Source organism: Carassius auratus, unplaced genomic scaffold (assembly GCF_003368295.1).
Source record: "Carassius auratus strain Wakin unplaced genomic scaffold, ASM336829v1 scaf_tig00215565, whole genome shotgun sequence".
NCBI lineage: Eukaryota > Metazoa > Chordata > Actinopteri > Cypriniformes > Cyprinidae > Carassius > Carassius auratus.
The window spans coordinates 940,465-961,039 of record NW_020528142.1 but is presented as its reverse complement, the minus strand read 5'-3'; the positions used below and the strand labels follow the sequence as shown (position 1 = coordinate 961,039).

Here is a 20,575-nt window from a genome sequence, read left to right as displayed (position 1 = left end):
GTGTCAATGATAAAGTACCATCTTTTTGTGACTATGATTTGATAATTACTATTAAAAATATGAAGTGTACAAAAAATCTCATGACTTTATTTTTACTTATGAGTAGTGCACTACACTGAACACGACTGAAATAATTAGTTCATTGATTAGCACGGAAATAATTATACATTTACAGTACCAACTGCAATGACAGAAAAAGGAGACCAATTAGATCATCAAATTTCACATCCTATTATTTATTTCTATGCAAGTTACTGTGTGTATCATGCTTTGTTTTAGCAACAAATTTTTTTGCCAAAGTACAGTATTAGATTGAATCTTTCCAGTGGTTTTCCATTTAATTTTCAAAACAGTTCATGATGCAATTAACTCGGGAAACTGTGAAATTAAGGATTTAGTGAAAAGTTGAGTTGAGCTTTTGACACTTCTTTTTGTTTGTTTTTAGATTACTTTGATAAAAATATAAAATTCACTATACTGACATGCACTTCAATAATTTTATCCTGACGTGATAAATGTGTATAATATTAGGCATGCAGCTTATACTGCTAAGCTGAGAATGTGCAGGTTAAAAATGACTAATTTACATGACTCTTGTTAAGATATTCTATAAAAAAATATAACTGATACTGGTTGCACAAAAAATATATCAATTCAAAAAAAAGTTTTAACAGAAGAAGTAATGCTTTTTGTGCGTTGTGGTCACATACAAGACTGAGTGCCCTTTTTGTGTATTAATGCACTTAATATAAGAAAATAAAAGCAGAAGGGGCTTTATAGTTTGAGGTACAGAACCTATCTATACTGGAGGAAACCCTTGAGCAGAGTAGGCAGTTTGAGGTGTGGAATCAGATGCAGTCTGGGTCGGCCCATGTAGTTTCGGATACTCAGTCTACACAGCTGACAGAGAGACCGTGGCATGGCTATCAAGGAAGAAACAGTAGAAGTTAGCAATATCCCCCTTTTTTAAAAAATACAAATATAGGGTATATATATATATTTTTTTTTTTTACAACTTAGTAAGTATATAGACAAAGTGACCCTTGTTCAAATCCTAGCCTACACTGATTTTTTTTCTTTTTCTTTTCATTATTATGGCTATAATATACAGAAGGTGCAACTTTGTGAAGACTGACTTTGCATTGAATGGGTGATTTCTACAATCTATTGTCTTCATCAGTTCATAAAAGACAATTAATTCTCAGAAGACCCTGGCTTATTTCCTGAACCCATTCCCACTCTTTCCTGTCCAAATCAGCTGAGCAACATTACCCTCGTAAAGAAGAAGCACTGCCTCTGCTGCACTGCTGGGTGGCGCTGTTTCTATCGGCCTTTGTAGTTCCAGGTTGCGAGCGTTGATGTTAGCGCCAAAGTCTAGTAGCACACTGATGATTTCTGGACAGTCCTTCTGTGTGGCAGCATGCAGTGGTGTGTCCAGGAAACGGCCCTTCTGCACATTTGCTCCTAAGAAAAACACATTTATGTTTTAAAGAACTAAGGTGAGATGACCTGACCACACACCAAAATACACCAAGTAACTGAATTTCTCTTTTAGGTAGTTTGAACAGTAAAAGTGTACACAGAGCCACATCAAACTCACCTCCATCCAGAAGTTTCCGTGTACACTGGAGCTGCTGGGAGACACAGGCAATGTAGAGAGGTGTTCCTAGATGAGGGATGTCATAATCTACATCTGCTCCCCACGAGATGAGAGACTCTATACATGCTGCTCGGCCTGAGACAAACAAACACATGTATGATTACTTTTTTGTAACCTCAGCTATAAATGTTTAGTGATTTTGGTTTCGCCAACCAGGGATGCGAAATAGTGTAGTGATGGATACTCACGTCACCAATGACGTTATGATTTTTGGATCACGTGTCACTTAAGGTGCAGTTATGAGTACATCTGATAAGAAAGATTGGTGGGATATCTAACTTGTAGAACCTCTTTCTGTATTATCAACACAAGGAAGACACAAGTGTAATAAAATAAATTTTATTAACAATGGATAGACAAGACTTACTAAATGAATACCATAAATGAAAAAGGAAAAAAGTGCAAGTGATTAATTTGGATGTTGCATTGGCAGAAATGCTGAGACTTCTACAGTGTTGAAAAATAAAAAGCAGCAAATGCTGGTTGGGTATGTTTTGAAGCATGGAAGCTAGTTTAAGCTAGTTCTTAGTTGGTCATGAGCTGGAATTTAGCTGGTCTTGAGCTGGTTATGAGCTCATTAAAGCTGGTCATGTGCTGGTCCTAAGCAACTAGCTTCTGCTCAGGACCAGCTTGAACCAGCTCAAACCAGTTGTCATGCTTAAAATCGTACCTAACCAGCATAGGTTTTTTTTTTTTTTTTCAACAGGGCAATAAAGTGAAGAACTCTTTATTATGTATCAAACAAATAAGTTAATCATTTTTTATCAGCTGACATCAGCTTTATAATATCTAATGTAAATTAGAAAATCATAATAGTATAATATAAAATAATTCCACGGTCTCTGGAAAAGGTTTGGATAATTGATATTTATGTTCTCTCAGTCAAGTGAACAGTCCAGTTGTGGTGACTTCTTCCACTGGTTGTGCTGGTAACAATGCAGTGGGCAAAAGAAGCGGAAAACTATTTCAACAACCTCGAACATGAAGTCCTGTAGGACGCTGATTTCCTGGAGAACCAAATAACCAAATCCGGAATGCAAATGTGGCCCTGGAGTAGGTGCAGAAGGTAATTTGCCTGGAATACGCAGAGGAGAATAGGTTTGCTCACTGGAGCTTCGCCTTGTTGCAAATTTCTGTATGTCTTCAGCCTCTCTGGGCTAGAGTCAGAACTTGGTAAATCTGCTTTGTCTCTCTTGGATGGAGACTCGGGACGTGCTGCATCTGTTGTTGCTTGCTGGACAAAGACTCTGAATGTACAGTATATCTTTCCTTGCATGCTGCAGGCTCAGAACATGGTCCTATGTTGCTGCCTCGAAAGCTGGAGACTCTAGACAAATGGGTCTGTTGCTGCCTTCCCTGTAGTGGACTGCAGGCTCACAACCCGTAGAGTTGTTGTTATGGCTGTTATTGTCTCTTCCCTCATGGGCCAGAGATTCAGAACAAGTGTATATGATAGTGTCTCACTGGACGTGCCAGAGTCAGAATAAGGAGTGTCTTTTGGAAGTGTACCTCTTTATCCCTTTCAGATGAGGAAGAGATTGCAATTTATCACTTCTCCATTTCCATACAGTGATTGGCTGTTTCCACCAGAGTGGGGGAACATAGTGTGGCTCACCCTTCTTTCCTCCTGTGGAACTTATTTGCATAGTCCATAGGGGCAGCTGTGACCTAATGGTTAGAGAACTGGACTTGTAACCAGGAGGTTGCAGGTTCGAGTCTCGGTGCTGGCAGGAGTTGTAGGTGGAGGAGGGAGTTAATGAACAGCGCTCTCTTCCACCCTCAATACCCATGACTGAAGTGCCCTTGAGCAAGGCACTGAACCCCCAGTTGCTCTTGGGTGCTGGATATAGCTGCCCACTGTGTTCACAGTGTGTTCACTTCCCACTGCTGTGTGTGTGCACTTGGATGGGTTAAATGCAGAGCACCAATTCTGAGTATGGGTTACATGCTTGGCAAATGCCACGACTTTCCCTTTTTCCACTTTCAAACACAAATTTAGAAGAATGAAAAATGTCACTAAAGTTTTACCTAAGCATTTCTTACTTTCCAAACCACAACCATGCTTCTGGCAATGTTACGAATGCATTAAGTGCAAACATGATGGAAAAAGATTTAACTTGTCTTGCATGCATTCATTTCTCCATTAACAGCTGAGTTTGTGTTAGATGTTGCACTACACAAAGCTGTCACTGCGAAAACTTATTTCTCTGAATAACTATAAGATGGATGTGTTGTAGTTTAATCAATTTTAATGTTTGGAAACATAGATATGAATTTATTTGGATGGATCTTTGTGATCTTTCTCTTTGTTTCACATACTGTTGCGCTTCTGGAGTTCCTAAGGTCTTTTTTTATGGCGGTCACAGGCCAAAAAGTCAAGAATCAGTCTCTAGGCTGAAGGGCAGAAAGTCCTTTTGTTCCTGTGCTTGGTACCAGAGATCTTCTTCTTCCCCTCTAAGAGCTGCCTGGCTGTTCTCCTAGTATCTTTATCTGATGGTGTTGGATAATTTCCACCAGTAGACCACCAATATCCAATCAAAATAGAAAACCTTTGACCACTATAAATCGGCCATAAACTGGGCTCTGGAATGTGCTGTTCACTACAAATGCATTCAAATAAATTGATTTTTTTGTGGTTGGATTAGAGCAGTTACTTGGCAGGCAGAATTACTTACCTTTGCTGGAGGCCTCATGAATCGGTGAAGGCTGGCACTCTTCTGCCTGTGGTTTTGCTCCATGTTCCAAAAGCACCTCTGTGCAAGTGACACTTCCTGTTGAGCAGGCGTTAAACAGCGGGGTCACGCCATCAATGGTAGTTGCATTCACCTGCCATGTACATCAACATTTTAACAGCCCAATCCACACAAACAGATCAAGCTGCCTTTTCAGTCTTCTACTATGCAAAGAGCAAGTCTTCACTGAAACAATTAAAGGAAAGCGGAGTTAGCTGTCACAAAGGTAATTAGAAGGGGCTACTTCAGTAACTGTGGTTTTGAGATAAAATTCTATCATTTATCCATGTGACATACAGTAATTTATTCAGTTCTTTAGAAGTTCAGTGGGTGGCAGAAGTTCTGTTTAATTTTTGCTATAGCTCCAAACCAGCAAAAATAAATAGGCAAATAAAAAATAAAAACACAGGCAAATATTCATCTATAAATATATAAAAGAGTAAGCAAACGACTGAACTGTATACTCATGACAAGAGTATATTTCAGAAATGTTAAGTCAGGGTAAGCAGTGTTTTTTATTGGGCCACATATGAAATATGTATATGTTGCTGAAAAACCTTTGTTGTGTTGTTTAATAACTGTAACTCACATTGGCACCAGCTTCTATGAGAGCCCTGGCACATGCTACGTGATCTCCGAGACAAGCTTCATGCAGTGGAGTCACATGATCAATAGTGATGATATTTGCACTGTAACCCTGGTAATATGGAGAGATAGAGAGAGAGAGAAAGAGAGAGAGAGAGAGAAAAAAAAAGAAAAAAGAAAAACAAACACAATGTATTTTCTTGTTTAAATGCTAACATATTATTTTGACCTCTTTTCAGCAATTTCTGCTCCATTTCTGTATTTCTGTTTGTGAACCTGTGAGAGAAGAGTCTTGAGCGCCAGAAGTCGACCCTGACATGCAGCTTCATGTAGTGGAGAACGATCCGCCCATGAACCTGTGAACACACATCAGATTATTCTTAATACTGAATAAATGTACTGACACCCAACTGTTTCCCGTGACTAATAAATGCCCTTTCATCTCAGAAAAACAAACCTCAAAAAAGTTACATTAACATAATTTACAGCAACCATTATTTGCTGTATTTAAAAGCAGAGCAAAAGCACCATGTAATTCAAGAGCTTTAAACACATCCACTCAGCCACAGCCAGACTTCATAACATTTCTAGTACAGTACATTGTAAAGTGAGAGTGGTGTAGGCACTGGTGATTTTGACACTGCCCATTGACAGCTGTTGAGCAGAGAGCTTGTGAGAGGAATTGCTGAAAATGGCACAGCATTATCAACTAACATGAGAGTAGTTCAGCTCTCTAGATACAATAAAGGTCGACTCATTTAAACTGTTGAGCCATTTGAACAGATTCCCCTGTGTTGCTTTGATACAAAATGTAAATGAAATGATGTCACTTCATAAAATGCGCAATAAAAACCAGGCTGTAATGTTATCCGTATTTATTAATAAAAGCAATATGATTCTCCTATAAAGGCAGCTATGCTATTTCATGTATATAGGACACATTTACAAAACACCACACATAACAAATGCCCATTTACAAAAACTCAGTGGACGATCCTTGGCATTCATTACTCCTGGGCAGAAAATGCCAGGGCTCTCCATTACTGGCAACAGGGCATTTTGGACAGCATGTCTTTTGTATTATGTGTTTGAGCTGAAGCCATTTCAGTGTCAAAGTTTTCATTACCAGCTTTACTCTTCAAAAAGCTTTTTTTAATATATATATATATATATATATATATATATATATATATATATATATATATATATATATATATATATATATATATATATATATATAGCGAGCAATAATTGTGTGCTAGAAAATCGTTAAATATTTTGAATTAAAAAAAAGTTTAAAGATCAAAAATAAATCTACCCAGGAAATTGATTGACAATTTTTATTATGGTTCTACATTTTTAACCAATCATTAATGCTAAATGTTTAATGTTAGATGCATAAACTAATCACATAGTGATTACAAGTTACCATCAATATTCCGAAATTCCTCAAATGTTCCATAGATCCCCAAACACTTCCCTGCAACCTCCTTGGGTCCCCGCAGTCTGTATTTGGAAGTTTCCTCAATTAAACAACTGCATCAACCAACTGACCACATAAGCAACAAAACAGCTACCAACAACAATGTCAATGTCTTCAGACATTTTATATTTAGTCAGAACCAGAATCGTATGTGTAACAGAATATACCGTAATTCACAGTACTAGCACTGTAGGTATTTATCTATTCACAGTGGACTGAGGAGATCTATATTTAGCAAGAGCTCAATCTAGCCAAAACAACATACGACAACTGCTTTCTGCCACTGCCATTGCTGGCACAGAACGAGGCCTAGGAGCAATAGGTTCTGTTACGTACCCAGGTCTCCGTCTCCCCACGGCACATCTATCCATTGATACGAATACGCCATAGCCTGTAAATGAAAGTACGGCTGTCATCTTGAGGCGCAAAAAGGCAGCCGCCTTCTCTTTTTAGCTTAGTTGAGCGAAGGAGATGAGTTACTGCCAACGAGCTTCCACACTGACATGTGGAACATTAGGTCACAGCTGTGCTTCAGTCAGTTACAATGATACTAGTTTAGATGCTAATATCATTTAATGATGCAGTTTTGTGTTTTCTAAGGTATAATGCCATATAAAAATTAATTAGTGAAAATTACTTAAATAGTGACAACTTAGGTCAGAAAAAATTACACTGCTCAGTATGAATGCAGGCTGTTTAACAGAAAATAGTCTTTATTGAGACTCTGTGAAAGCTTTCATGAATATTTCAGATCCTGTTCTGTTCATGTGATTACAGCTGGGATCCATGGAGACTAAGCAGGGAAGTTACAAGTAAAAGACAGTACTATAAATATTCTATGGCACACTGCAATGATATAAAGCAAACCCTCCCCCTCCGCATTATAGAGTAAAAGACCAAGTCTAAAGCATAATGCAGAAGGAGTCCAAACACATAATAGTCTCCAATTGTACTGTTTACTTGAACTCTCATGGTCTTGCTAAGAGGGTTCAAATGCTGCCAACTAGAAATAACAAAATTTAGCTGTGTGCAGCAAAAAAATAAAAAAATAAATAATATTTTCTGAATAAAATTCACACTCAGACTGATTTTTACCTTAACTTATAACTACTAGGCCTTACACACAACATGGTAAACACATTACATAGTGTATGCTACTATTTTTATGTTCCTATACTTGTTGCATAGTCAGCAAATAGCTAGACAGTTTTGTATTTGGGCTGTGGGGAATATAGGGAACACTACCAAGGATTTGGAACAAAATGTTCTTTTTTTTCATCCACCACGGCAAACTATGACCAATAATATTACAACAAATTTAAGGGCAGATTAGATTTGCGTTGCATGACTATCCACAGTACTGTATCATATTCACTTCATTCATCGTTCTGCTCTACTGATAATGATGATTTGCAGGTGTGCTTCTGACTGACACTGGAAATTATGTAGTTAATATCCAACCTTATTCCATTCTTTATTATTATTATTCCATTTCGTTTTCTTATTTTTTAATCATTAAAACATATTTTATATTTACAGGCTAAACATTAAACAATATTTATGATAGCCTAATATTGAGAGTGTCATATAAATCATAATGATTTTTATATTATTTATCTAACATTACTTAAAATGTTATTTGTCATTTTACATAAAAGGTCCGCCCTTATACAAATGCATTACTGCAAGGTGACAGCAGGGCGCAATATGAAGGCACATTCATTTGCACGTGTCGATAACTCACCTTGACTAATCAAAATACCCCAGCGCGATTTCTTTTTCTCAGAAAAATCGTCGACGTCCTCTCGCTTTCTTTTCTTGGGAGTATTATCTGAGTACTCGGCTTCTCTGCAGGGAACTTCAGGCATGTTTGCATCAGCTCTGTCCTCCTTTTGCATGGGGTAGAGCAACTGTGACTAGCGCCTCTTTTTGATTGGCTGCTCGGCTTGTTGTTGTTTCAGATCTCAGTAGAGTCGTGTTGGCTAACTTATGAATATTAATAAGGTTACATTGACGTAGCTTCTGGTCACGTAACGTAATTAATATTCATAAGCAGAGCTTAGGGGGAAAATAAACGCCCACTTACCGCGATTACGCCAACTGGGCGCCCGTGACGCAACGTACTTTATATTCATGAGATAAATCTTCACCATAATACCAAATCCGTGTTAGTAAAACTATTTATATCTCAGGTTAAGATTAGAACGCTGTCACTATTATTCTGTAGCTAGTAACAGGCTAGAATCAGATTCCAAATGGCTTTTCCAATTGTACAACCTTAACATTTCTCAGAAATCGTTGTAGGCCTGTTGTAGAATTTGTGACAGTTTTTAATTATTTTAATGTTACGTCGCACGTCCTTTTGCGTCATATAGTCAAACATTTCAGTTTGTCTGTTGCTTTGTCTGTTGTTGTCAGAAGCCAAGCAGGTTGCGGTTTATAACTGATAATTCAAGCATTCATCGCAGTAACTTGTTTAGCATTTCACATCAGGTAAATGTGCATGTTATTAGGACATGGTAAGGAATAACATAGGGCAAAATAGAGAAGAAAAAAAAAGGATTAAAATCATACAGAGAGAATAATTTCCACATACAAAATCTCTACATTTTTCTTTAGACTTTAGACAGTAAAATTACACAGATTCATTAATAAATATGATAGATGCATTACTGTATAGTGCATTGCACCAAACAATGTCATTCCAGAATGATTAAATGGCTATTGCTTTTTCAACATTGTATCCAGTCAACACAGTCATTTAAAAATAATTTTCCTTAACTGTTAGATAAGAACACGCTGACCCCATTTTCTCAGTGTTACAAAGATGGGCCATGCTGCAGAAGCTTTCTCTTTCACACCCTGTGCAAAAAGTTAACGTTTTATGTACCTTACAAAGAGACATGAAGACCCCATAGTGTCTCAGAACATGCTCAAGAATATATAGCCTCAATAAGTACCATTATTGCGTACTTACTGTGCCCTTGGCCAAAATCATAGAACTCAGCTGCGATCCGGGCCGCCTCCTTACGGTTTCCTTTAACCACATAGAAGTGGGTCAGTATGTTTAAACTGATCTTGACAAATAATTTGAAGCAGAAAAGGACAAAAATCGAGAGATAGACGTTGGTGTACTGCGAGCCAAAAGGCCGCTCCTCCAAAATCTCAGTCATTGCTGCTGCTCAGTGACAGTGAATGTTTTGGAATGGGATCTGGGGATGTGTTTATGGGGATCATATACCAGGCCAGCCCATTTATTCCCCAAGGCAGCTGGGCACAGAGTAGAGATGAGATAAAGCAGCTGTACTTTTATCTAGTGGAAAAATGGGCCACTTGACTGAGGCATGACAATAGGTGTTGTCATTTGATGGGATGTTTGTCTCATGATACATAGTGACAGCTTTGTTTTCATTACACTATTTGTACTGTAACACATTGTTGCTATAGAGCAATGTCTTCAGATTACTGTATTTTTAAAGTAAGTTTGTTTATGTAACAAATGCCTCTTCACAGTCAGCCATGATTAATTCAATAACAGAAGAGTCAGCAGGATGATGCATTTGGTTGATCATCTGAGCTTTATCATATTTTGATGAGTATTAATACAGAGATTTCTGAATAAAGGATTTTACAAGCATTACATTTTTGCCTTTTATATTTTTTATGAACTTCTTTTATGAAAGTGGTTCTGTGAAATGTTCATAGGAGATATGAACATTTATTGTACAATAGTTTGTTATTTTGGAAAAATTCCACATACACAAATAGTCTGGGTTATTTCTTGAAAACATCCAACAACATAAGGCACATCCAATATAAATAATTAAAATAGTTCACATTTTAATGGGGGGGGGGTATGGGGGGGTGTATCAATAGAAGTACAAAAAGTTTGAGATAGATAAAAAGAATTTCAGACTTTCTATTTAGATTTGCTCAGGCTAAAGCTCTGAAACAGTGTTACAAACTCACAAAGAAATATATTAAAGGATGGCTTACATTTTTCCATTTGCATGCGTGAATATGAGATTTACCCAACAATAAAACAAAGTTGACAACATCCGGTAAAAGAGAATTTCCATCACACATAAAAAAGAAGATATCTTGCAAAACAAATGAAGGTATTGTTTCCATTTTACCGATAACCAACTATGAATATCAAACCAGAATTTAGAAGTAACCTCACAGTAAAATATAGGTGATCAAGTGTTTCAGGAAAAGAAGAACAAAAACCACTTTTCAGTATAATATCGCTAACAGGGTAAATCCATAAAGGGTAAAAAAAAAAAAAACATCATTCTGTAATATGTCTCCCTAACTTTGGAGTAACTGGGTGTGTAAGATAAAACAACAACCGTTGTAAACTGTACCCACATGGAGCCTCTTCAGTTTGCCTACAGAGCAAACAGGTCTATGGACGATCCAGTAAACATTGGACTGCATTATGTTCTGCAACACCTAGACAGACCGGGGACTTATGTGAGGATCCTGTTTGTGGACTTCAGCTCGGCCTTCAACACGGTCATCCCAAACCTCCTCCTGCCCAAACTAAATCAGCTCTCCGTGCCCACCTCCGTCTGTCAGTGGATCAACAGCTTCCTCACAGACAGGCAGCAGCTAGTGAGGCTGGGAAAATACACATCCAGCACCCGTACAATCAGCACCGGAGCTCCCCAGGGCTGTGTTCTCTCCCCACTGCTCTTCTCCCTGTACACTAATGATTGCACATCTAAGGACCCCTCTGTCAAGCTCCTGAAGTTTGCAGACAACACCACACTCATCGGCCTCATTCAGGACGGTGACGAGTCTGCTTACAGACAGGAGGTAAAAGAGCTGGCTGTCTGGTGCACTCTCAACAACCTGGAGCTTAACACGCTCAAAACAGTGGAGATGATGGTGAACTTCAGGAGAAACCCCCCTGCACTCCCCCCACTCACCATCATGAACAGCACTGTGACTGCAGTGGAGTCATTCAGGTTCCTGGGAACCACCATCTCTCAGGACCTGAAGTGGGACATTCACATTGACTCCATTGTGAAAAAGGCCCAGCAGAGGTTGTACTTCCTCCGCCAGCTGAGGAAGTTTAACCTGCCACAGGAGCTGCTGAATCAGTTCTACTCCACCATCATTGAATCCATCCTCTGCACTTCAGTAACTGTCTGGTTCAGCTCAGCTTCTAAATCTGACCTCAGAAGACTACAGAGGGTAGTCCGGACTGCTGAGCGAATCATCGGTACAACCCTCCCTTCTATTCAAGAACTGTACTTATCCAGAGTAAGAAAAAGGGCTGTCAAAATCACTTTGGACCCCTCACATCCAGCACACTCCTTCTTTGAACTGTTGCCATCTGGTCGACGCTACAGAGCACTGAGCACTAGAACAACCAGACACAGGACCAGTTTCTTCCCTCAGGCAATCCATCTTATGAACAGCTGATAATAACTGCGAGCACACTACACTTTATATTTATATACACATACACTTTATTTATCTAACACACATACTTAGTATACACTTAAATTTTGCACATAATATATATGTACATACATAACTGCATTTGTAATATACCTGCGTACAATTGTCATTTGTATATTGTCATTCACTATCTACTTATTTGTATTTTTTATTATTTTATTATGTGTTTTATGTTCTGTCGCTGTCATTCTGTTGTACTGCGGAGCTTCTGTCACGAAAACAAATTCCTCGTATGTGTAAACATACCTGGCAATAAAGCTCATTCTGATTCTGATTCTGATGAAAAAGCTGTTGCACAGTTCGTGCAATTCCACTTCCTGACCACTGGATGTCAGTATGTACTTTCCAAAATGAAACAGGAAGTCGGCCTTGCTTCCGAATCATCTTTAACTGCCTCACTTCCTGCTCTGAACCTCCGCTCAGAGCGTTTCAATATATCGTTGTTTTGCATTAACATTGTTTTCGTTTGATCAGAACTAGATTGAATCATGAATACGGTACTGTCGAGGGCGAACTCGCTCTTCGCCTTCTCGCTCAGTGTGATGGCAGCTCTCACTTTCGGATGCTTTATTACCACAGCCTTCAAAGACAGAAGCGTACCGGTGGATATACAAGTGTCCAAAGTCATGATGTAAGTTACCTGCACCGTTTCTGAGTCTGCGACCACAGGATTCATATGAAATGAGTGGTAATCTCATTAAAATATATATTTGATACACACGAGGCACCAAAGTACATTCAGACTCCTTTGTTTTTGCAGCATATGGCACTTGTAGATGCTGCTGACCAATAGCAGTGCAGCACATCAGCTATGCAAATTAAACTAATATATAACGTTAAGCGTTTTATGGGTTTATTCAACAATATTGTGAAACGCTGTCTGTATCTGAAACCGTAAAAGAGAGTGAAAACTAGGCCGAACTAATATTGTTTGAGATTCCCTTTTTGTCTTTAATTTATTCATACTATTGCTTTATTTGCTTTTGTACATTTTAAATGTGCGTGTAGGTTCAATGTATCACACACATCTAAGCAATGAGGCACTTTACTCATCGTTTTTCTCATCCTTTTGTTTTCTTCTTTCTCCAGTAAAAATGTAGACGACTTCACAGGACCACGAGAGAGGAGTGACTTGGGCTTTGTGACATTTGACATTTCTGCTAATATCCTTTTGATAGAAAAGAGTGCTGCTGTGCCACACATTACCATCATGTAAATGCAAATGTATATATATGTTGCAATCCAGAAAATTCAGAATTTAAAGGGTTAGTTCGTCCAAAAATGAAAATGATGTCATTAATAACTCACCCTTTTGCTGTTCCAAACATGTAAGACCTCCTTTTATCTTCGGAACAGAGTTTAAGATATTTTAGATTTAGTCCGAGAGCTCTCAGTCCCTCCATTGAAGCTGTGTGTACGGTATACTGTCCATGTCCAGAAAGGTAAGAAATCATCATCAAAGTAGTCCATGTGACATCAGAGGGTCCGTTGGAATTTTTTGAAGCATCGAAAATACATTTTGGTCTAAAAATAGCAAAAACGACGACTTTATTCAGCATTGTCTTCTCTTCCGTGTCTGTGTGAGACAAATCAAAGCAGCTGGATTTCCGGTTCGCGAACGAATCATTTCAGTTCACCAAATCGAACTGAATCGTTTTAAACGGTTCGCATCTCTAATACGCATTAATCCACAAATGACTTAAGCTGTTAACTTTTTTAATGTTGCTGACACTCCCTCTGAGTTCAAACAAACCAATATCCCGGAGTAATTCATGTACTCAAACAGTACACTGACTGGATTAATGCATATTAATCTCTCGGACTAAATCTAAAATATCTTAAACTGTTTTCCGAAGATAAAAGGAGGCCTTAAATGTTTGGAACAGCATAAGGGTGAGTTATTAATGACATAATTTTCCTTTTTGGGCGAACTAACCCTTTAAATCCATCCATGAAATATAAAATTGTGTCTTTGTGTTTTGTAATTCTGAGTTTATATCTCAGACATGTAAGGAATTACCTTTTTTTTATTTTGTATCTCATGGTGAAAAAAGTTTCAGATTTGTAATTATAATGTACAAATGTCATTTATTTCATGTTTCTCTGTTCACTGCTTTATGTTTAGCATTGTTTCTGCAAATGTAATTCCTGTGTACGTGTATTTATGCCACATCAGTGCACCATTCATCAGTTTTTGTAAATTGTGGTATGTGCCACTTCAGATGTCAGTTTTGCAGTGCACTTTACACCTAGAACTAGATTTACATTATTTTCCTTAACCACTTTTTAACATCTGCAGCCAATATTTGACTGGAATGTAAAGGAGCTCTTTCTTTACCTTACTGCTGAATATTCAACCAAAAGCAATGTAAGTCTTGACCACGTCAGTCTGTCCATAAATGAGAGGGCCTGGCAAATATAATGAACAGTTTTGTTTATGAAAATCTGTTGAGAACTCAGTATTTGTTATCTAGATTGTAATATTTCAGACCTGTTTGTGATTTTTCAAATCAGTAAAGAGTCTTTATCCCATATTAGGCACTGAACCAGGTGGTGCTATGGGACAAGATTGTCTTGAGAGGTGACAACACCAAACTAAACATGAAGGATGTTAAATCCAAATACTTCTTCTTTGATGATGGGAATGGTCTAAGGTTAGTACCTTTTTCTTTCATATTTTTTTTTAATATAAACTTGTTTAAAAAACAATTGTTAAAACTTTTTGACAGCCATGTGTTCTTACTAGACTGAGCAGTAAAAAATTGATGTGCATTTAATTTGTAATTATATAAATGAATCATATATGTTTAAATATGTATATTTCCATTTGTAATACTCCTGACAAAAATCCACAACTGATTTGAGCTGAATGAATATTGAAAATGTGTCAACCTTGATGATGATTTACATGATTTACTCTGCCCTCAAAGCATCCTAGATGTATAAGATTTTCTTCTTTTAGACAAATCCAATTAGAGTTATATAAAAAATGATCCTTGCTCTTCCAAGCTCTATAATGGCTGTAGGTGGGTGTTTTTTTCAACAGCCCAAAAGTAAAAAAAAAAAAAGTCAAATAAAGCGCATCCATCCATAATAAAACGTGCCTCTGGGGGGTGAATAAAGACTTCCTGTAGCGAATCCATGTGTTTTTGTAAGAAAAATATCCATATTTAAAACATTTATAAACTTTATTATTTATTATTTTACTTTTTTTTTTTTCGCTGATTGTCATACATGCAAGCTGTTCTGGCGGAGGATGTAGGACGTATCGTGCAGGCGCCAGTGAGATATGCTAGTTTCATGAGTTTGTTTACAGGAGCAAAAGAAGCAAACTTTCCTTAGTATAGTTTCTTGAGTTTTGTTTTGCTGTCTGTCCTTCGCACCGGAACATGGATCCTGCGTCATCCACCGAAACAGCTTCCGCCTGCGATTGTTAGCTGGCGGAAGAGTTATATTAAATTATATATATATATATATATATATATATATATATATATATATATATATAAGCCCCCGATGGATTATTATGGATGGATGCGCTTTATTTGACTATTTTTGGACCGTTGATAAAACACCCACCTACTGCCATTCTACCCTTTAAAAGAATAGACTTAAACCTATCTGTCCTTTATTGATTTTTCCCTAATACAGGGCGAATAAGAACATCACTCTTACTCTCTCATGGAATGTGGTACCAAATGCTGGAATCCTGCCATTGGTCATGGGATCAGGACACAAGAGTCTCACCTTCCCTGAAACATATGAAACCACAAAGAGCTACTGAACTCTTCCAGTCCATCCCAAACCATATTTGTAAATGTTGTGCTCTGTATGGGTTTTAATAAAAGTTGACAAATTGTTTTAAGGAGTGACTTGTTTAAGGGGGTTATGAAAATAATTACAACTAGGGGTGGGCGGTATGACCAAAATTCTGTTTCACGGTAAATTACATTTTATTTTTACAGTAACAATATACAATTATTATAAAATTGTTTGTAAAATATACAAACACAGTATAGTTACTTATATATGTAGTTTCTCAGAAAATGAGTAGTTATTCTTATTCTCAGTGCAGAATTCCTTGTATGGGCACTTCTCCCGATGCAGTACAATTAAAAAGGTGCTATTAATTAAAATGCATTATTATTATTATTATATACGTTACGATATTGTATACCCAATGGATTGATATTAAATGAAACCTGTAGGTGCAATTAGACCTTTATTTTTTCATAATTGTTAAATTAGTACTATTTTCTTGTAAAATTAAATAATATTTTGGGGGGGGGGGGCTGGCACTTTTTACACCGAAAAGGACGACATATTTAAATTTTTTAATGGATTAGAGTCATGAGAAACTACTACTTTTTTTTTTTTTTTATGAGTAAGTCACTTTTTGACAACTGTTAATTTCTAGGTTAGTAGTGTGTCTTTTTACTGCCATAATCGCTCAATCTATTTCAACCAGACAACTGCATACGTCAGATAATAATGTACGTGAGTTTGACAATAGACTTCATTTTGGCCCGGATCTTCTCTTGTGTCTCTTGAAAAACCAGTTTCACTGATTGATAAAGAGATGAGTTTGAGTTTTTCTCACCGTGCCAGTTCAGAGGTGGAACAAGACGGCAACAAATGTTCTCATTTTTCATGGTAAGTTGTAAAATACTGACCTATTACTAACAAATTGTTTTTAGAGTTTCATTATCAGTCAGTTTTGAGACGTTGTGCATCAAAATAGTGTCCGTGCTCATTAAAGGGATAGTTCACCTAAAAAAAATTATAATTCTGTTGTTAATTTCTCACCCTTGTGACATTCTAAACCCGAAAGAGCTTTGTTCATCTTTGGAACACTAGATATTTTTGATGAACTTTGAGAGCTTTCTGACCTTGCATAGATAGCAACTATACCACGTTCAAGGCCCAGGAAGGTTGTAAGAACATTAGTAAAAAATAATCCATGTGACATCAGTGGTTGAACCTTAATTTTATTAAAATATAAGAATACCTTTTGTGTGCAAAGAAAACAAAAAGAATGACTTTCTTCAAAAATTTAATTTCTTCTGTGTCCGTCTTCTATAGGCATTCTCGACAGTACCACGATGCATGCGTGTGAGAGAGTAATGGGTGAAATATCTAAACAATAGCATAAGGCAGTTGTTAACATCTTGTAACATTTCAATAAAAAAATAAAGTTTGTTGCTGAAACAAGTTTTGTTTGGTAAGAGAAGTAAAAGAGCTGAGTATATTAAGCAGTGCCTGCAATAAGCAGGGTCCTCACTCAGTGGTGACAAAAGTCTGAATGGAGTTATGCCCACCATAGTAAAACCACACCCACCACATTTTGACAAGCTGTTTAAAAGGGATGCTAGTGACTTCTTATCTAGACAGAATATTAAGTTCCAAACGTAAGTTTGGGAGGAGCCTGATCAATCATTCCTGTCTGTCATCATTACGAGCCAACATAAGCAGCTCTCATAGCACCGTTCCAGGGTCAGTTGTTCAGGCATCCTTCCACCTTCCCATTTCCTCCTGTATTTCAGTTTTTCTCCCTCTGTGTAGTACCGTAATGGGGGGTTGAACTTGTTGCTCAAGTCGAGCCTCGTGTTTGAGCCTCCATTAAAGAGAGCAAGTCAAGTTCGTTTACCATTAACCATCAGAACTGGATGGGCAGGCGAGCCTGTGAAATACAATCAGTGGTTTTATACAATGGCATATTAGTGCCACATTAAAAATAAAAAATAAATGGTTTTCTTTGCGTTCAAAAAGTATCCTTGTAGAGTCATAAAGTTATGGTTGAACCACTGATATCACATGGATGGACTATTTCATTGATGTCCTTTCTGGGCCTTGGAATGGCATCTGGCATCTGGAATGACATCCAGGTAAGTAATTATTGACAGAATTTTCATGTTTGGTTGAACGAACCCTCCTGAAGGATTTTTTTTTCTTCTTTTTTTCAGCAGTTTGTCCTGTAGGGATGAATCAATGAAAAGTGATGGCATCTGTGAATCAGAGCCAAAGGGTGATGGCATCTATTTCAGAGCAGCTTCTGGCTGCGGTGGATGATCTAGGCACAGATCAACTGAAGAGGTTTAAATGGCGCTTAAAGAATCATTACAGTTTTTCAGCCACTGATCTGGAGAAGGCAGATGCACCTGACACAGTGGATCTGATGACAAAGCGTTTTGGACCAGAAGAAGCTGTGAAGATCTCGGTGGACATCCTGAGGAAGATGAACCAGAACCATGTGGCTGAAGAGTTAGAGAAGAATCTCAAGCAAGGTAACATGTTACAGTGAAACTGAAATTTAACTGTGCCATGAAAATACAAATAAATTTAAACTAAAGAATAGATTTTTCAAATTATAACAAGGTCCTTTTAATTTATCAAATATAATCCTTTCTATAATTGGTGTTTGACAGAATGAACGTTTCGAGAATAAATGTAATGTTGGCTATGAGCTGAAGCTTTTGATGTGCTTGTGTGGTTTAATGTCACTATACTTTAATTCTGAAATGGTTCTCTCTCTCACAGCTCAGGCTGATATCAGTATTGAGGATCCTGCCCCTGTTGGAGCCAAATTAAAACCGATCAAAGGTAAATACTGATCTCTGTCTGGTTTTCTTCTTATTGTAGTCATATGGACTCCTTGGGTATTTTGCAGAGAAAGTAAAAATGCAAGCAACAATTGCAGGACAAAACACAAAACCAGTCAAAGGGTACATTTTTATTTTAAATTTGGAAAATAAATAAGCTTTCCACTGATATGTGGTTTGTTAGGATAGGACAATATTTGATTAGAAAATCGGGAATATGAGGGTGCAAAAGACTCTAAGTAATGAGAAAACCACTTATAAAGTTGTCCAAAGTAAGTCCTTAGCAGTGCATATTACTAATCAATATATATATATACCTATACAAGGTATTTTTGTCTAGTGCTACAAATATATCCTCATTCCCTACTTATGACTGGTTTTGTGGTCCAGGGCCACATATAGGACATTATAAAATTATATAGGAGGTAATTTTGACATTATATAAGAAGTGGTTTAAAAAACATAATTAGACTGACATATAATACAATTGTTTACGCAAAGTAATCCAGTCTACTGAAGTGATATCAATGTATGATGAACAGAGCAACCATTGATCAGCCTATGCATACAGACTCCAGATCACACTGATAACTAAATTAAAGTATTCTTGTGTTATAATGATTTGGGCTCTGTAAAAAGCAGACATTTTTCAAAATATATGCCTTTGAATTTTGTCTTGGCAAATTTCTGCATGGAGCAGCTCAAAAAGATCTCAGACAGAGGTAAAGTCCTGAAGATTAATCTGCTCTCAGAAACCAGTACATTCTCACATAATGGAGATCATTAAACTAGAAATGTCTTAGGAATTGATGCAGGATTATTTTCTCTTGATATGAGAATCACACTCATAATGTCTGTTCATTTACACAGTCACATTCATCAGCATTGTTCCCAGGACCAGGAACGACTTCCTACAATGTAAGAACCACAAGCAGAAAATCTCACTGCATGTCCATGCTCTTCCTGTAGAAAGATAAAGAAGACTTTTTGTAATTGATGATGTAAATGATATATCTGTTTATCTGTACTGAGACATTGATGATATACTGAACTGAGGTCTACCACATGAAAAGATCAAACAGATTCATAATTCCTGATTCTGATGTGTTTTATCTCCTTCAGATTCCCATCATCTCACTCTGGATCTGAACACCGTGAATAAAAACCTTCGTCTGTCTGAGAGCAACAGAGTGATTACTCATACTTGCACAGTCCAGCTGTATCCTGAGCATCCAGACAGATTTGAGATTTTGTGCCAGGTGTTGTGCAGAGAGAGTATGTGTGGACGCAGTTACTGGGAGCTGCAGTGGAGTGGATTTAGTGTATTTATATCAGTGTCATATAAGAGCATCGAAAGGGAGCGATCGGGTGATGAGTGTTTGTTTGGACGTAATGATCAGTCGTGGAGTTTGTCATGTTTTCCCTCTAAATACTCATTCTGTCACAATAAGATAGAAACTGGTCTCCCTGTGAGACCCATCAGCAGTAGAATAGGAGTTTATGTGGATCACAGTGCAGGAATACTGTCATACTACAGCATCTCGGACACAATGAGCCTCATCCACACAGTCCAGACCACATTCACTCAGCCGCTCTATCCTGGGATTTATGTTTGTCCTGGATCGTCAGTGAAACTGTGTTGATGAATCAGAATAGATGGACGAGATTCTACCCATAATCCATTGAGCTGCTTGATAAGTCAGTTACAGTGAGATGTTGTTAGGTCTCTTCTAAACATTAATACTGCAGCTGAACTTCTGTCAGTGAAAAAACATTTTAACACAGAATTAAAGTGTGTAATAAATCCTCATATAGACAGTAAGGTTAGTGTGTGATTCCTGCTGAGTGAATATGTGTTTCTGTGCTTTTCTGAACCTGCATTTATGTTGATGAAATCACCTCCCTTCTGAGGGATTTTAAAATGCATCCTCGAGCGGTCACTATGGGGAACACCTTCAGCTGTGTCTGAAGCACATGTGTAAACACGACAACAACATTGGACATCACAATCAGCACGACTTTAGTATAAAAGGGCACAGAGAGA

The 20,575-nt window shown here is 37.5% G+C and overlaps 3 protein-coding genes across 6 annotated transcripts; 2 read left to right on the top strand and 1 right to left on the bottom strand.

The window, feature by feature from the left end:
- Positions 1-217: 217 nt before the first annotated feature.
- asb5b (ankyrin repeat and SOCS box containing 5b) lies at positions 218-9,691 on the bottom strand. Of its 4 annotated transcripts, XM_026260587.1 has the most exons (10): positions 9,438-9,567; positions 8,205-9,322; positions 6,797-6,851; positions 6,407-6,483; positions 5,254-5,333; positions 4,982-5,089; positions 4,336-4,486; positions 1,601-1,735; positions 1,273-1,464; positions 218-923 (listed from the first exon to the last, which is right to left on the bottom strand). In XM_026260587.1, exons 2-10 carry the CDS (start codon positions 8,356-8,358, stop codon positions 796-798), a joined length of 1,080 nt encoding a protein of 359 aa, XP_026116372.1. In that variant the 5' UTR covers positions 8,359-9,322; positions 9,438-9,567; the 3' UTR covers positions 218-795. The 4 variants fall into 4 exon arrangements, with proteins under 4 accessions (XP_026116372.1, XP_026116375.1, XP_026116374.1 ...); XM_026260590.1 differs by lacking the exon at positions 6,407-6,483 and having other exon boundaries at positions 9,438-9,560; XM_026260589.1 differs by lacking the exons at positions 6,407-6,483; positions 6,797-6,851.
- Positions 9,692-12,290: 2,599 nt separating this feature from the next.
- Positions 12,291-15,797, top strand: spcs3 (signal peptidase complex subunit 3). Its single transcript, XM_026260592.1, has 5 exons — positions 12,291-12,563; positions 13,022-13,095; positions 14,224-14,300; positions 14,471-14,586; positions 15,584-15,797. Exons 1-5 carry the CDS (start codon positions 12,421-12,423, stop codon positions 15,714-15,716), a joined length of 543 nt encoding a protein of 180 aa, XP_026116377.1. The 5' UTR covers positions 12,291-12,420; the 3' UTR covers positions 15,717-15,797.
- Positions 15,798-16,231: 434 nt separating this feature from the next.
- Positions 16,232-20,349, top strand: LOC113094997 (tripartite motif-containing protein 16-like). Its single transcript, XM_026260591.1, has 5 exons — positions 16,232-16,585; positions 17,896-18,216; positions 18,470-18,532; positions 19,402-19,449; positions 19,654-20,349. The coding sequence occupies exons 2-5, from the start codon at positions 17,931-17,933 to the stop codon at positions 20,172-20,174; spliced, it is 918 nt and encodes a 305-aa protein (XP_026116376.1). The 5' UTR covers positions 16,232-16,585; positions 17,896-17,930; the 3' UTR covers positions 20,175-20,349.
- Positions 20,350-20,575: the final 226 nt, after the last annotated feature.